The 17,820-nt window shown below is 42.2% G+C and overlaps 1 protein-coding gene across 2 annotated transcripts in view; it reads right to left on the bottom strand.

Annotated features, from left to right (window-relative positions):
* The window catches only part of NELL2 (neural EGFL like 2), a 1,100,394-nt gene that overhangs the window by 866,547 nt on the left and 216,027 nt on the right, over positions 1-17,820 (bottom strand). For both annotated transcript variants that reach the window (XM_069228823.1, XM_069228824.1), the window contains exon 3: positions 410-560. In XM_069228823.1, coding sequence (XP_069084924.1) covers positions 410-560 — 151 coding nt within the window. The remainder of the gene's footprint in view (positions 1-409; positions 561-17,820) is intronic.

The raw sequence follows: 17,820 nt of genomic DNA, 5'->3' as shown, positions 1-17,820 counted from the left end.
TAAAAAAAAAAATGTTCACGGAGCCCGAGGGGATTAAAATCCCCTCGGGCTCCGTGAGGCTTTGTTCACAGCTGTTGCTGTGAACAAAGCGAACCTTGGAATGTTGGCGCTACGGGCTTTTACCGGCCAGTAAAAGCCCGCAGCACTCCATTGTTTTCAATGGAGCCCCCAGCATTCCAATGTTCTAATAAAAATTTATAAATCTTTACTCTCCTGTTAATTACCTTATTTGATGTAATGGTCATCATTTAGCCGCTAAACAGATGTAGTGGCATTGGTGTAATATTTCGTCAATACTGTGCCACTAGGGTAATGAAGATATACCGGAAAAGGGCACTGAGCGTCGAGGATTAGATATGACAATCAACAGTGTGAGTCAAACAACAGCGTAAAGGAAGACCAAACGTACCTTTGATCTAAATGATGTATTGCAAGAAGAACACCAGCGCTTAATAGGGATTGTTTGAGAGTCGCCAAAATAGTGAATTCATGCTTATTTCGGAGCTTCTGAAAGATTGCCTCTGCCGTTTCGGGTGTTGCCTTTATACTTCTCGAATTATCTAAAAGGAAACAAAAAGAGATGTGCTTTCATTCTGAAAGGAAAACAAGACAATCTGTGAAGTTAATGGTATTTACATCTGAAGAACAGCAGGGGCTGTAGCACATAAAGTTAGTAGTATAAGATAAACCCTGAGGGTCTCATTCCATGGGCTGCAGCTTTTAGGGTATTAATACTGCACTCAGTATATACCAACATCAAGGGCAGACGTATTTATCAGGTGCTATATTACCTTCCCATTCCAAGTGGTGCACCTTGGAATGGAGATACGGAGGTAAATTTACAATATTTCACTTTTTCCAGTTCTGAGCTGCAAAAATTAGAATGCAGTAATTTCCTTCACCACACCTTCCACTTAGTTTCACATGGCAAAAACTGTGCATGGATAAAGTGTGGTATCACCACAAGAGCAGTAATCCTATTGGGGTTGCAAACTCCAAATTGCTCAAGAATCTGAATTTTTTGCATTTTTAGGTTTGGGGTGACAGAGCTTGAGATATTGACAATCATTTATTTACACCTAGAGGAGTATACCAAATTCTATTGACTGCTGTATCATTTATAGTCCTATTAAGTGCTGCTTGCTCTGCACTGAATGAGGACTTTTTCCATCGAAAAAGTACACTACATCATCACGCTTTTTAGGCAGATTCAATTCTGCATCTCATACACATACTGTATACATATCAATTTGCTACTGCAGAACCACAATTAATAACTCTGATAACAATGCCAATACCACCACCACAATGCCACGTCTACCATTAATACCAAATCACCACTACCATTAACACCACTAATACACCACCAATAACAAGAAAAACACCACAATACCATCATAAATACATCAATATCAAACAACAACAATACAAAACCAACAATGGCACCAATGCCACTATCAACACCAATACCACCATGACTACTATCAATCGCAACACCAATGAAACATCATCACCACTATCAACACCACCAATACGATCATCAACACCATGAGTACCTCAGTATCATATGCTACCACATTGAAACATTGTTCTGAGTGCTTGTCTTTGCATTTTTGTCACAATACACACAGACCTATTGGCTTTGTCAGTGCTTACTGTACTCAGGCCCTAGGTGTTACTCTGTCAGTTGCGTCATAGCAAATGTTGTCTGTAGAGTTACTAGACATCAGGTAAATTATTCAATGGCTATTGAGAGCACCGGTATAGCACAATAGTCAAAATATTTTTATATCTCTCTCTCTCTCTCTCTATATATATATATATATATATATATATATATATATATATATATATTTATATATATATATAATATAGTGGCGAGTTAGGACTTCTATAGAAAAAGCGTTTTTTGTTTTGCCAATAACTTTGGCACCGATTGATGAATCTTCACAAAGGTTTCCAAGAAAATATAATGCTCACTTCAGTGTCTGTCTGGGAAGTTTCAGGACGATTCGTCAAGCAGGGGCCGAGAAAAATGGGAGGTCCAAAAACGCTCTTTCCCCATGCACTTTTCCATAGGGAGTTTGCACAACAATAGCGCCCGAAATGCTGGACGGAATTACACCAAATTTGGCAGAAAGCACTCTTTTTGTTAATTGGTGTCAAACTGTTCAGTAATTTTAGAGAAATTAAAAAAAAAAAAATTGTATATATAGGGACACCAAGGCTTCGCAGACTCTCCCGATCTCGTGCTGAGATCTGACTGGCTGCCAACACTTCAACAAGGAAGTGTTGGCAACCATGTTGGGACTCAGCTTCACCACAAACAGTGCAGGGGCACGAGTTATAGTTACCTTAGAGTACGAGTTATAGTTACTTGATATAATTCTAACTATAACAGGTGAATTTCTATGGTTTTCACATTAGAAAAGTGAGTCTAACTATAATGTCCCTGTAACCTTTGTTTTTTAAGTGAATTTCTATTTTTTTTAAATTCTATTTCCTAACTATAACCTCCGTTACAACCTTTGTTTTTTTAGTGAATAAATACACACATATATATATATACATAATTATGTTATGTTTAAAAAAAAACAAAGAAATTCACTGAAAAAACTGAGGTTACAGGGATGTTATAGTTAGGAAATAGAATTTGTAAAAAAAACAATTTGAAATTTACTTAAAAAACCAAAGGTTACAGGGATGTTATAGTTATGTTCTGAATTTACTCGCACAAAACCAGAGAAATTCAGCAGTTATAGTTAGAGTTATTTCAAGGAGCATTAACTCACAGCGTAAGATAACTCGAGCCACCCCCATGCCCAGTTTTTTCTTCAATAATTTGAATTCTAATGTTTTTTTATATTTTTATTGACGTTATAAAAGTTGTCATAAGTTCTGTAATATCTGCGGTAATTAGCAGTGCATGGTGAGGGCACAGGTTATAGTTACCGTAGGCGAAGACCTACCTAAAATGTCCCTGTAGTACCCCTTGCTCCCGAAAAACCCCATTCCCACCATTAACCCTACCTGATATTACACTTGCCACTCATGGGTTTTTATGTGGTAAGGACAAAAGGATTTTTGTAGGGCTTAAGGGTGATTATGGGGTTTTGGGTGGCAAGGGAATTTTTAGAGTTAGGGTGGATATGGGCTTTTTGGGAAGCAAAGGCAATTTTAGAGTTTAGGGTGTGTATGTGTTTTTGGATGGCAAGGGAATTTTTAGGGTTTTAGGGCGTGTATGGCTTTTAGGCTGGCAGGGTATTTTTAGGGTTTAGGGTGGGTATGTGTTTTTGGGTGGCAAAGGAATTTATAAGGCTTAGGGTGGGTACTGGTTGTTGGGTTTTGAGGTATGAGGGGAGGTTGGATTAACGTATAGTAATTAAGATGACTTTAGGTTTAAAAAAACAAAGAAATTCACTTTAAAAAAAAAAGTTACAGGTACGTTACAGTAAGGCTCACTTATTAAACATACAAATCCATATAAATTCTGGTATTATAGTTAGAATTATTTCAAGTAACTACAACTTGTGCCCTAAGGTAACTATAACTCTCACTCTTGTCATGCACTGCTAATTAACCCAAATATTACAGCGCTCTTGATATCTTTTGGAACACCACTGATAATATTAATAAAACATTAGCAATAAAATTATTGATGATGTAACTGTGCATGGCGGGGGCAAGGGTTCTAGTTACCTTAGGGCATAACATATATATATATATATATATATATATATATATATATATATATATATATATATATATAAAACATATGCCATAACTATATATAGTCAGTGTTAGGGTTAAGCAAAGTAGCAGGTCTTTGCTCATATCAGAGTGGCACCAACAGATGTAGCAGTGTTCACCTCAGTTAACTGTTGGCACAATTCGGCTTGTTGACAACGATGGGCATCAATAATTGCCGTCCGAATTCTTTTGAGAGGACCAGCACAAGTCCCCATGGAAAAAACGTGTTGCACCCAGAGAACAAAAAAGTTTTCGATCTTGGCTTGTAACCGCCAATCTGGACTTCAATTCGAAAACAAGCTTTCTTAACTTCATAATGTGCCTTTTCTGATGTAACTAGTGTCCAGTCTGTATCCTCACATGGGACTACTAGCTCTCCATTTTCTTTTTTTATATTCCTTTATGGAGTCCATTTATATAGGTCGAGGCAATCAATAATACTCCGGTACATTCATCAACGTTCATTAAATGAAGAGATAGTTATACAAAGTAGGCTAGCCGTCAAACAAACGAGACAGCGTTATCATCAACAAACATGTCAGCTCGTGGCCAGATTGAGGTATAGTTATCTGGGGGGGCTGCTGTTCCGCCACATTCATGTCGTAGTAGTCAGGTGACTAATGGCTCTCAATTTCGTTTTCCAGAGCTTATATGTTTTATCCCTCATATTTTCACACTTCATCTCAAAACATACTCTACAAGCATCCTCTGTGTCAAACTGACACCATACCTTTAATCAGTGTTCTATGCTAAAGTCTTATCGTTCTCTAGGGCAGTCATAACATTGCACACACTGAATGGTCTTTTCTAGAATTTGGAAATGTATGTTTCTAGTATTTGTTCCAAATCATGGATCTATGATAACTAATAAGAGAAGCATCGATGCTTCTGCAAAATTCCTAGAGAGCACTGTGCCTGGCTCACACTACATACCACATCAGACAAACATGATATTACTTATTTCAATACTGTGCAACCTGACGAAGAATTATGAATTTCGGGGATAAAGATATGAGCGATGATCTAAGATATTGGCAACAAAACCAAAGGAAGCAACTAATGATTATCAGAAATGTCTATAAATTAATTTACATGAGAACACCACATGAAAGAATATTTATAATAACATGTTGGTACAAGTCAGACATTTCGCATAAAGATTCAACCTGATGGTATTTGAGGATGTTTAGAGCCTTAACAACTACAGGGAGCAGATGTCTAACGGGTAGCATTGTGCGTTGTGCATGATGTGCCTTGCAATAAAACGAAGTACTGTTAGATACATTAATACTCAAGGAAGAAATGCTGTACATACCTACTGTGAGGTTCATAAACGTCACATTAGCAAAATTACAGGCATAATGAAAGTGGCATCATACATCCGTTCAACAGCAAAGATATCACAGAGTGCATCTCTTCTACCTCCCTTAATCCCCCGACAGCTTCATATTTGCTGCTCAATATGGAGGGGAAATACTTAAAGAGAGTTGATAGCCCTGCTGATTTTCTTTTTCTGCTGCTACCTTCATTTCCATAAAGTAAGGAGTTACAAGAGTACATTTTCAAGAAAGAAGGGGAGGACGATTATGATTTGTTATTGGATACAACCTACCAGCTCTCTCAACAACTCATAAAAGAAGTATGACAAACTCAATTTTCAGCAGGCCAAGACTCAATTTTCTGCCTGTTCATCTGCTTATCTACCTTCGAAGTAGATGCCATATGTCCTTGTCTTCATCTAGACTATGAAATCAATAAAACACCTGATGGGACATCAGTCTGGGACAAGTGGCTTGTGATATATATTTCAAGGTCAGCTAATAGCAACAACATGAACATGACATGTTTTTTAACATGTTTATACTAATTCATCTAAGACTAGTATATTGATGCACACAGGTTTTATTAGAAATTCCTCCAAAATTCCCTATTTAAGATAAGATCAGTGGACCTGTATAAAAGATTCATCAAGAGGCCATTGGATTAGAGAGGTCCTTCACCCAGGTTATCTCACAGAATACCTCCAGAGATTGTGACAGAGATCAACAGATTGCCCTACTGCCGCAGTATCCAGTCTTATGCTGAAAGCTGATACAAAGCCAAGTCTGAAAGTACATGAGCTGAGCCCAGCTGACATATGTTTTCCTTTCAAGGGAAAACTCCCGGGCTACTGATCGATAACTACAGCTTCTTGCTGCAAACAGTTATGCAGTGCGCTGAATACAAAGAAACCCTGGATGCGAGTTAAGATACTCCATTCTCTCATAGTATACCACATAAAAGTGGACTTTAGGGTGCTAGGTTGCCAAATGACATTTCGACTATGGTAGAAACATTCATATTATTCTTATTGTTAGTAATATGCATCAGTGCTGTTTAATATTCTGTATGGTTACTTTGCATGTGCTAGGCAACAGGTTGAGAGTGTTAAAATAAAACACTTTTACATTTAAATATAAAGTGCCTTTTCTCTTCTTAGTGCATGTAGTGTGTGTTAGTGAACATATAAAGAATAAAATTGGGTTTGAATTGCCACTGCATCCCTGACCGCTTTCTTAGGGACTGTTAGAAAGAGAGAAAGCAGAGGCAGCTATGTATTGAGTGAGGCTATGTTGGGTTACAACCTGTACTTTCACATTCAAGCACTGGTGCTTTGAACTAAGTTGAGGCATCCGTGGGTGGAAAAACAAACCTGTAGAGCTCAGCCTAGGTCTTAGTTTATGCAACAGAAAAGTATCCTTGGGCCAAACCTGAATAAAGTGTTGATAAAGTAACATGCATTTCTGCTATATAGTAAGACCCTCACCTTCTCTATTTTAGTGACATGTTTCATCATCGGTTCTCATCCTGCTTCCTAGAAATCAGGATGGGCTCCAACTTCAGTGGAGGAAGTACTATGATGTTTCATTTCATGGTAGAGGGAAAGACAAAAATACCCAGACGTTATTACAACATCACTTTATTTTGGGTTCCCCTGGTAAGATTAAAAAACAAAAATACAGGAACGCTCACAGATATAATTCTCTTGGCATCCTTGACAATGTTTAAGCTGTTTCGTTTGGGACTCTAAAGTTGCACGTCTTTAATCAAGACTTACAGAATTCCTCTAATGTTTGGCCTCACTTCCCTATCCCTACCAGTCTAACGTGTTTTGGGGAATTAGGATTTTTTTAAAATCAAACAGGCTTGCTTACCTTGGAAGAAACACAGCACCCGCTAGTGCCCCATTATTAAATTTTCTAGAGCATTCCGGAGGGGGCTGCTGACTTGTCCCTGCAGTCACACAGTCATCAACGATTCAATGCGAACTCAAACCATTTGCCTTTCCGACTTCACAGCCCCGAATAATTTATGATGTTTAAACTCATCACACTATCAGGTGCAGAGTTTGGTCCAGGCTCAGTAGGATTTCATGACAAGATATACACCAGGATTTGCAGGCGGTGTTCTCTGACCCAAATGTCCAGGTCAATGTGGTCCTACATGTGATGGAAGGCAGTCTAATACAGGCCTCTCTTACACAGCCAGAATGCAAACAACATGTAGAACAAGTGACAGAGATTAAAAAATATACTAGGGTGAAACATTACAATCTTTTGTTGGCTGTCCCCGTCGTTCAGTGGAAAGGCTGATATGCCCCCACATGGAATGTGTCACACACCAGATAATGCTGTCGGAAAGGAACATTACAAACATAATGCTTGGACTGTTGATTGGGTAAAGCCAAGATCTTAAAGCAATTTCAATAGCAATGCATTGTACATGTTCAGGCACTTTGTAGCTTAGGCTGTCTGTCCCAAAATAGATGTATTTTCCTCTCAAATGCACAGTCAAGACACCAACCGTTCAAGTGCAAAATCAGAAAGGTTGCTGGGATCCACGTTTTGATATCTTCGTGTATGACCTGCCCTTTCAAGGAGTCAGACGCAGTCTATGCTTATATTGCTCTGAGGCAGAGCAGAATGTCAATATGGGTCTGCATTTTCCCAAAATGAAGAACTCTAAGTCCTTGCCAGAAAGTTAGTCAGTTCTAATCTTTTGTATGTGTTCCTGGATAGTATGATCAACTTCATTTGTCTCGGGGTTTGTTGTTTTATTCATGCTATGGTCTGCATTATTTGTTAAACAGCTTTAACGGTCTGTCACTTTTTATGTATTGAATTGTGGATCACCTCGGTGAACTAAATGGCTATAGCATTGGTTCACTGTTGGTGAGAAGCCAGTTCCACATGTTGGTCTCTGTTAGTATTACTTACAAGGCAGTGCAGAAGACTGGTAGGCTTCTTCCTACTAAGTTATTTCCATACAAGGTGAGGTTGTGCTGACTCCTGAGGGTTTAGCCATTCAGGCAGATGATGGCAGGACATTTTATGAGCTTATGGTCTTTCATCCACTTACAATTTAAGTAATAAACTCAGGCATAGTTTTTTTAGAACCATGGCTTCTACCTGTTATTGATGGCTTGAGTGATTTCCTTGACTAAGGCATAGAACGTCTGGGTGGCTTTTGGCATAAGAACCCACTGTTAAGAAGTATTTTATTGTGAAGGCTGTACTCACGAGAACAGCATTGCTAAAGTAAGATGTTTTATGATTAGCTTTATTTTGTTTTAATGGAAACATTAGCCGATCTTCACGATTTATCGCTAAGCTTCTTTGACATAATTGGTTATCTGCTATAGCTTTATCCTGAAATTAAAAACCGTACTTTACCATTCATGCCGTGCTTAATTTGTAAAACCATAAGTGCAGGGGCTCGGAATTGTTCTTAAGATTTCCTAGCTGGCACAGCTAAATTCAGTGTTGCTGAACACCAGGGCTGACTTGTCATGATTCGACATAATTGGCCTGATTACGACCTTGGCGAAGGGGATTACTCCATCCAAAAAGTGACGGATATAACATCCGCCGTTTTACAAGTTCCAATGAAAATAATGGAACTTGTAATATGGCGGGCAGAATATCCATCACAATTAGGTTGGGGTAATCCCCTCCACCAAGGTCGTAATCAGGCCCAGTGTCTTTTTCTTCCACACTTTGGTGTTTTTTATATGCCTGCTTTCTCCTCTGTCACTGTTTTCTTTCTTCTTCCTCCCTTCTCCGTTTTCCACCTTCCTATCGCTTTCTCCAGGTCAAAGAGTAATAACAAAAATATAAATCCTGTTTCCAAAGATGAATGATAGGCAGTCTGCAAACACCGGCACAAATTAGGCACTGCATTCATGCATTGCAACAGTCCTTGTTAACGTCTGTTGGTCTAGCTAGTTGAGCCCCACGCGGTAGGTCTCAAGTATTTAAGACTAACACCAACATAGAATCTTTGCTCTAGGTGCTCTGAAAAGGTATCCACGCTGTTCCTGTGTCTTATTGTTTTAATGACACACAATGAGATTCAATACAGTTTGCTGTCAAAATCTACCACTTTCCTTTCCTTACTTAGGGAAGGCATACAGGTTTGGCAATGTCTGTCAATACCTCTCTCATCAGTGAAATGCGATTTAGATTAACATTATTCTAGCAATATAAGTTCCATTATTCCTTAGAGCGTTCAAGATTGATTACAGACCACTTCTAAGACAACCTTGAAAAAAAATCGTTTGTACCATTTTTTTTTTGCTAATTCTATGCACAATGCAATTAATGTACTCTTTTGTAATTCTTAATAAACTCATTATTGAGTTGGTATAATGTTTTAAGGTTTTACACCATGGGAATGCAACACATACTTTTGTTGCAGTAGAAAATCGTAAACAGAAGATGCAGCTAGATTCAATTATGGTTAGGGAATTTAATTAATTCAATCTCAAAATAAATATGCGCAGTGCTGATCTAATGTCCGCATACTGAGCTCATGAGTCACAACAGCCCTTACAACAAAGGCAGTACTATTCAAAACACAAATACCCTAAGTCAATATGGAAGCATGGTAAAACAAGGTCCTCTTCCTAATACAGCAGATGAACACAGTCATCAGTTGCAGGTATGTACTACAGCGGAAACTCATAATTAGAGACAGGAAGCAACAGAAATTAAAATAACTTTACATTAAAAAAAATAATAGAAATTCACTGAAACAAGCTAAGGTTACAGGGATGTTATAGTAAGGAAATAGAATGAAAAATAATTTTAGAAATTCACTTATAAAACCAAAGGTTACATGGATGTTATGATTATGTTCTGGACTTACTCGCACAAAACCAGTGAAATTCAGTACTTTGAGTTATTTCCAATAACTATAGCCCTAAGGTAACTGTAACCTGCGCCCTCATCTTGGACTGCTAATTACTCTACAAATTACAGCACTCCTGACATCCTCGATCCAGATTTGCTGCCAACTAACATGATTTGCAGAGATTGATAGCTGCCAGAATCTTTAGTTTTGCATAGCAACTTTTGTAGGAAGCCAGTATACAAGAAAATGTATAACCCAGTGGAACTTTTGAATGAGATTCAGACCTGTCCAGTCTGAAAAAAGCTATACTTGTTCCATTTCTATATTTAAGGATGCCTCTTGACATGAGTAACATTACGCTCATTCCCACACCTTGTTTACCTGGCTTAATAATTGGATATATTGCTGTTGAAATACCTCACAATCCATCTAATCTTTTCCCGGCCATTACTATGCATTCATCCAGCTTGTGCCCCCCTCCTTTTCAAAGCCCCCAATGCCCCGGGATCTGGCCCACCCGGGGCAAAAGAAAAGAAAAGGGCAGGAGCCCTTTTTTTTTTAAAGTCAGGAAAATCCATGGATATTTTTTAAACTCTAATATCTCCACAACTGCTCAAAGGATTTACACCAAATCACAAAAAGCAAGCTGTCTGGACCAAGAGCTAGCTTTCTGCCAAATTTGGTGTAATTCGGTTCAGTGGTTCGGGATGTAGTCATGTTAAAAAAAAAAAAATGAAAAATCCTATTCATGTAGAATGGGGAAAAGGTGTTTTGGGACCCCCCTTTTTCTCAGCCCTCGTATGACAGATCACCTGGAAACTTTCAAGAAAGCAGCCGAACAGACAAAAGTATACATTTTGAAAATTCCATGAAGATTCATCAAATGGTGCCAAAGTTATTGGCCACACAAAAAAAGCTCTGTCCAGGGAAAAATTGGTCCTAACTATAACTACCTATATATATCACCTTGCCACCCATACCCACCCTAAACATGCTCTTACCCCAGAAAAAAAACATACCCACCCTAAAACCTAAAAGTTCCCTTCCCACCCAAAGATTCATACCCACCTGAAACCCTATCAATTAACCAGTCAGACATTTGTAGAGCATGTCACTGCCACCCCGGGGGTTCCTGAGCACTGGGGTGCGATGTTTCTGTCGAAGAGCCAGGTTCTGAGAGTCTTACTGAAGTCTGCCAGTGAGGTCGCAGTTCAGAGGGGAAGGGGGAGGTCATTACAGGCCTTGGTGGTGATGTAAGAAGAAGAGGCTGGGCTCTATTCTGGCTGTGTGTGCGAGAGGGTCAGAAAGGAAGAGTGCAGATGTCTGGTGGGTTGGTGGAAGTGTAGACTGTGGATGAAGAGCTTGATGAGGTCTGGTCCTTGGCTGTGTAGGGCTTTGTAAGTGTGCGTGAGGAGCTTAAAATTACATCTCTTGTGGATGGGAAGCCAATGGAGGTTTCTGAGGTGGGGGTGTGCCTGGGATGTTCCAGGATGAGTCTGGCGGCAGTATTCTGTATTGTCTAGAGTCTCTTTAGGAGCTGGGAGGACAGGCAGGCATAGAGAGCATTACCATAGTCGAGGAGGCTTGTGACAAGGGCGTGGGTGAAGGTTTCCCTGGTGTTGGCTGTGATCGATTTGAAGATTCTGCAGAGCATGCGTAGAATGTGGATGCAGGAAGAGGCGACTGCATTGATCTGCTCCTTCATGGTCAGATCACTATTGAGGATGATGCCAAGGTTGCAAACATGGTCTGTAGGACTGGGAGAGGGTCCGAGTTCAGCTGGACATTACCTATGGTCTCATACGGAGACGTTTTTTCCAAAGATCAGGACTTCTGTCTTGTCGGGGTTGAGCTTCAGGCAGTTAGGTTTCACCCAGACGGCTACGGTGGTCATGTGGTTGCGGAAGTTGGTTCTGGTGGTGGAGGGGTCTTCAGCAAGTGAGAGGATCAGTTGAGTACCTTTTGCGTATCAGATGATGTTGAGTCCATAGGATCTAATGATGTCGGCCAGGGGGATCATCTAGGTATTGAACAAAGTGGGGCTGAGTGATGAACTTTCGGGTATGCCGCAAATGATGCTCTTGGGTGCGGAGGTGACAGGGGGTAGTGGGCCGCTCTCAGTGCATTCTGTCAGGAAGAGGTGATCAATTTTAGGGTGTTATTTTGTATTCTGATGCTGTGGAGTCTGTTGATGAAGGTGTGTTGGGAGACAGTGTTGAATGAGGCTGGGTGGTTTTCTCGCAGTTGAGGAGTGCTCTGATGTCATCAGTGGTGGTGATGAGTGCAGTCGCGGTGCTGTATTTGGAACAAAGACCTTATTGGGAGGTGTCCAGTAGGTTGTTTACTTCCAGGTAGCTGGTGAGCTGCTGATTGATGGCCTTCTTGAGTACTTTGACTGGGGAGGGGAATGGAGAGATGGGTCAGTAATTCTTGAGTGTGTTGGGGTCGGCAGAGGTTTTTTCAGGAGGGGTTTGATTTCTGCATGTTTCCATTTGTCCAGAAAAACTGCTGAGGTGATGGAGGTGTTGAGGATGCTGGTGAGTTCTGAGCTGATGAGGTTGGTTCCAAGGTTGAAGAGATTGTGGGGGCATGGGTCAGTGGATGTCCCTGAGTGAATGGAGGACATGATGGCTAATGTTGATTGAGTGGTGAGTGGTCCCCACACGGAGATAGTGCAGTTGATGTGCGCTCAAGGTTGAGAGAGCTAAGGTTGGAGATCGTAGGTTGGGGGTCAAAGTTGCTGTAGAGGGTGGCAATCTAGCTGTTGAAGTAGTCTGAGAGGATGTTGCAGAGTTCTTGGGAGCAGTGGATGTTGTTTTCTGTGGTTGCTGAGTTGGAGTATTCTTTGACTGAGTCAGCGCATTTGGTGATCCAGGAGGAAAAGTTCATAATGGCCTGGACGAGGTCAGATGAGGCCTTGGGTTTGGCATTTGACAAGCAACACCTATTGAGAAACCCAAATAGTAAAAGGTGATTTGTGGCAGCCTTTACGCATAGACTCAAGAGTGCAACATCTCAGGGGAGTCGTGGTTAAACGGAGATTGCTCTTTTCTCACATGAGCAACACGTCTCAGTCACACACAGGCAATGAAGGAGATGCAGTAAAGATTTCAATGGGTTTCATTAACAAGACTGTGATCTACTGTAAAATGCATGGGCTGCAATGATTAGGACAATGAACAATGCAAGAAACATAATTGTAAATACAAGAGTCATGAATATAAAGATTCCCACCATCTTGCAACATGAGATGTGAAATAGTCCCTAATACCCTAGCATGATAAACCTAGTCGCTAACCTGAAGAGGGCTAGGTGTGTTAAACCTAATCTGCCAGTATCATGTCCAAGAGAAGAGCCCCCCAACCCTCATTACCTTGGCATGAGGTCTCTACATCAGACTTAGTGGGGACACGAAGGCAGGGTCTTCCACAAGGTGACATGTAGCATAGATAGCATTGATAGCATCTGGTAGGAATCCCTCTGATAATCTTCTCTGCGTGAGATGTATTTACACAGATCTTGTAGGAATCCTGATGAAGGAATGTTCTCAAACAATAGATAAAAAGGCATGCTTGGGGTGGCAATTACATAAACAATTCCCTCCAAAAGTACATTATGTTCTTGTCATATGTAAATGGGAAAGGGACATGATGTGAATACCTATGTCTATCACTTGTCTTTGACGCTGATAGCGACACCTTCACAGAGAAACCAAACATCTTCCTAACTATAAACATAGCAGCCATCTTGGAAGAAATGATTAAATGTGCTAAAACAGAGGAGGCTAAGTAGGTTAAAAGTCACGAGGTGACAGGGGCACATGCCTGCAAGCCAGAAGGCTAAGCTAAACTCCTGATTCCCATTAAAACTAAATAGGATCCACTACACCCTCTCCATTGCTGGAACAAGTATGACACCATAATGATGACGCCAGAGAAGGTACATGAGCCAAAGCTAAAATGTTCTTGACTAAAACAAGCTAAAAATTACAAAAACGATTAAAATATAATAAAAGCCAGTTAAAAATAGCTAAAACATACAAAGAGACAAAATATCGACCATGAAAAGCACAGCAAGCCAACGTTAAAGGCAATGTTGGCAAAACTTTGGAATAAGCCAATGGTCAAATTAATTTAACAGTAGTCATATTCTTGAAGAATGTTTTCGAAGCCATCAAAAGGAAGGGCATCCAGGAAAGAGACCACATCATCAGATGTCAGATCAATGACAGGATTGGCAGACAATTCCACGGAGCAGTCGTACGCAGCAGCCTCAAGTGCAGGATCACCTGCGAGGGCAGCACCATCCAATGTGCTTAAAGGAGCCAGATAGTCCACCAAGGGCAGCTCGTACGTGGCCCCGCAAATCAGCCTTGGTATCATGGGGTATGACCGTGAAAGAGCCCTCATCGGTAACATCAGCAGTTCTTGGTCCATAGGAGGAACTGGCAGAACAGCAAGGCACACCAAAGGTAGATATTTGAGGAGGCACCAGGTGCAATGAAAGACTGGTTGCACACACCATAAGACTGGTCGGAATGACAGTGACCAATCATGCCCCAATTCTAGCAACGGAGTGCCAAAGAACTGCACCATGCAATCACGCCACAGGTGGGCTGGTGGTAGTAGCTCCATCACTCCGCCTAGCTGGGAAGGCACAATCACTGCGTTTCAGTAACACCAGCAGCAGTATCCCGCTGAGCAACGACAACGTCACAAGAAAGCTGCCAAACACATTTGAAAAGAGTAAATAGATGGCTGAAGGAATCACTCCGAAGACAGTCTGGAGGGTGGATTCGAACCCAGACCTGACAGCCTTAAAGAAGTGCACAATCCATGTAGTGCTTGATGCGTTGAATATTCTGGATACCAGCTCTCCAAAGTCCTTGGGGAAGTTGGTATTTAAAAGGGATTGCATCTCGGCTGATGATCTTGCTATATGGAGAGCATACGTCTCTAACTGATGTCAACGCAACTTGTTTCTGGAACAGTAGCGCCTTCTGCTCAGCTTGTCATAATTTACATTAGTAGCATCAATGTGAGGCCACATTTCTACTACTCTTACCTCTTGTGTGGTGGGGGGAATAAAACATCTCCGCAGCAAGTACAATCTTAGAGACTGAAATTATGCAGGCAATTCATGGTCTCATACAGCAACAGCTCTGTTTTTACAGGACCACATAACTTCCATTTGACAGTAGATAAAATGCTGGACGAATCAAAGGGATGGGAGTACTCTTCAGAAAACAGGCCAAGTTTGTGACCCCCTGCATTGCACAGGCCATGAAGGGCCACCTGTTTGTAAATCATTGAATGACTAACAATAGTCTTAAATGTGCTTCCACTGAGAAAGACCCCTGTTTTGCCATTTAGACATTTATATTCAAAGGGCAACTCCCACTCTTCTTTAATATAGCTATCGCCTAGCCGCTTGTATCTGCCCATGGCAAGATGATTCAAGCATTTAGAAAAACAACAGGTGAAGATGGGAAGATTTATAATGCCATGTACGAGCCATACTGTTGATGGACTTTCTGCAACTGTGAAAGGCAATTTTTCTAACTTTTCTATATGAAGCATGGTGAAACTCGCTTCCCTTTTAGCCATAGTCTGTTGTTCCCTGAATAAATTAAAAGCAGCAAATAGGTCACTACTGGTGATGTATTTCCATGGATCGCAGCCATTTTTCAGAATCTCTAGTGTCCAACCTAACTGTATGATTGAATGCAGTTGACTTTGTCCATAGTGTAAAAAGGACATGTCTTTCTGAATGATGTGTATCGCAGATGACACTATGGTGCTCCTTATAAGTTTGGCGGTCTTTGGACCTCCAGACTCGCGTTGGTGTTCTCAGCGCCTGCAGACCAGCGGTAAAGACCACCATATTATGACTTCAGTGGCTTGGCTGAAGGCAAACCGCCGAAACGCTGCCTGTACCGCCAGGGCAGTCGGACTGCCGGGGCAGAGGTGAGCACCTCCGGCTCAGTGGTAGCCGTAATACTGCCATCGGTATTACAACTCAGCAGACTGCCAGCATTTTCGTGGCGGTCACACTGCCACAAAAATGCTGGTGGTAATGCACCCAGCAACAGGAATCTTCGTTGGGACCCACCAACAACAAATGCACACATTGGCAACTTTGAAACCCACACACGTGACACACATCCACAACACTATAAAACACACACATACACAGCCCACAATCCTTTGCAGTGCAAATAGCACAACTGAGATTAGCAACACAACACGCATACACTGAACACAACATAACACAAGTCACATGCACAGATACATCACCAAAACACATACAAACCCCAAACACCATCATAAGCCACACACAGAAACACACAACAGCACCCTCACCAATACACACACAACCCACAACACACACTATGGCACCCTCTAAGCACCACAGCTTCACGGATAGGGAGCTAAGAACCAATGTGGACAAAATACTCAGGGTCGAGCTACAACTACTCGGGGCACATGTGCAGCAGACACCCGTGGCCAGGAAGATGGAGCTATGACAGACGATTGTCAACAAGGTCAACGCAGTGGGAAACCATCCATGCATAAGGGATGACATCCGGAAGAGATGGAACAACCTGTGCAAGAAGGTTCAGTCAATGGCATCCAGGCACAACATCGTCGTGCAAAAGACTGGTGAAGGTTCCCCACCTACACCCCCAATTACACCAACTGGGAGGAGAAGGACCTGGTATCCTATACCTGGAGGGCCTCCTGGAAACATTGGAGGTCTGGACTCGGGTAAGTCAACTACAATACCTTAACAGTCACCCCACCTATAATGTATGCATCACCCCACCCCTCTCACTACCATCAGGACCCTATCCCCACCCATTCCACAACACCCACATCCAACTAAACTGAATGCCCACAATCCCACAAACAGACCTCCATCCTGCCCCCTGTGCACAGTCACCTACCCCTGCATGGATTCCCAGTGGCATTACAGCACCCACAATGCACCTCCATCTCTCACATAAAATGCAAAGATATGTACACGAAGGGACCTTGCATGCCACAACAGGGAAATATAAGCACAAAATAGGGCAGAGCTGTGCATCAACTGCCAAAACATTACGTGACACCCACATGTCCATTTCCTCCCACAGGCTCCACAACCCATGCCACCTGGACGGAAATGCCAAGGAGTGCCAGCGCCCCACATGGAGACAGAGGCCCTACTCAGGAGAGTGGCAAGGGATGAATGGAAAGTGAGGAATACCCTGGCCCATCACACAGTCCTGGACTGTCACCCTCCAGCAGCCCTACCCAGGATACCACTGACAGCCGTACCATCCAGCCACCATCATCAGCTCTGGCCAAACGACCCCACACCAGTGTCTCCTGGCCACAGACTGACAGCCCACATTCACAGAGACCACAGTCTCCACCCACCAATAGGCAGGATGATGAAGGGCCCAGTGCAAGTGGGACTGCCAGACCTGTGCAGGGGACACAGGCACAGGGGGCGAGGGCCAGTGGGAGGACATCAGTGGCCCAGGGGGTAGCCAAAGGATGGATCTAGCAGCCCAGGAGGTGATATCTGAGGTCCTGGGAGCATACCACCATACCCAGGACAGGATGGGAGATCCTGGCCACCTTGGAGCAGAGTCAGAGGCTGAAGATAGCACAGCGCCAGGAGGCCATGGAGCAATGGAAACAGCTCAATGCCACCATAGCCACCATTGCAGGGGTGCTGCAGCACCAGTCCCACAGCCAGTGTAAGACCTCCACCCACATGTAAGCCCCTACCACTAGCCAGAACACTGCCCTGCCATCAACATCTGCAGCAGCTACTGGACTGGTGGCACTGCCAGAGGACACCAAGGACCCAGCACCCCTACCCCTGCAGCGCAGCTCCAACTGCGCAAAC

The sequence above is a fragment of the Pleurodeles waltl genome, chromosome 4_1 (genome assembly GCF_031143425.1).
Source record: "Pleurodeles waltl isolate 20211129_DDA chromosome 4_1, aPleWal1.hap1.20221129, whole genome shotgun sequence".
Classification (NCBI taxonomy): Eukaryota; Metazoa; Chordata; class Amphibia; order Caudata; family Salamandridae; genus Pleurodeles; species Pleurodeles waltl.
This window is presented reverse-complemented; position numbering and strand designations above follow the sequence as displayed.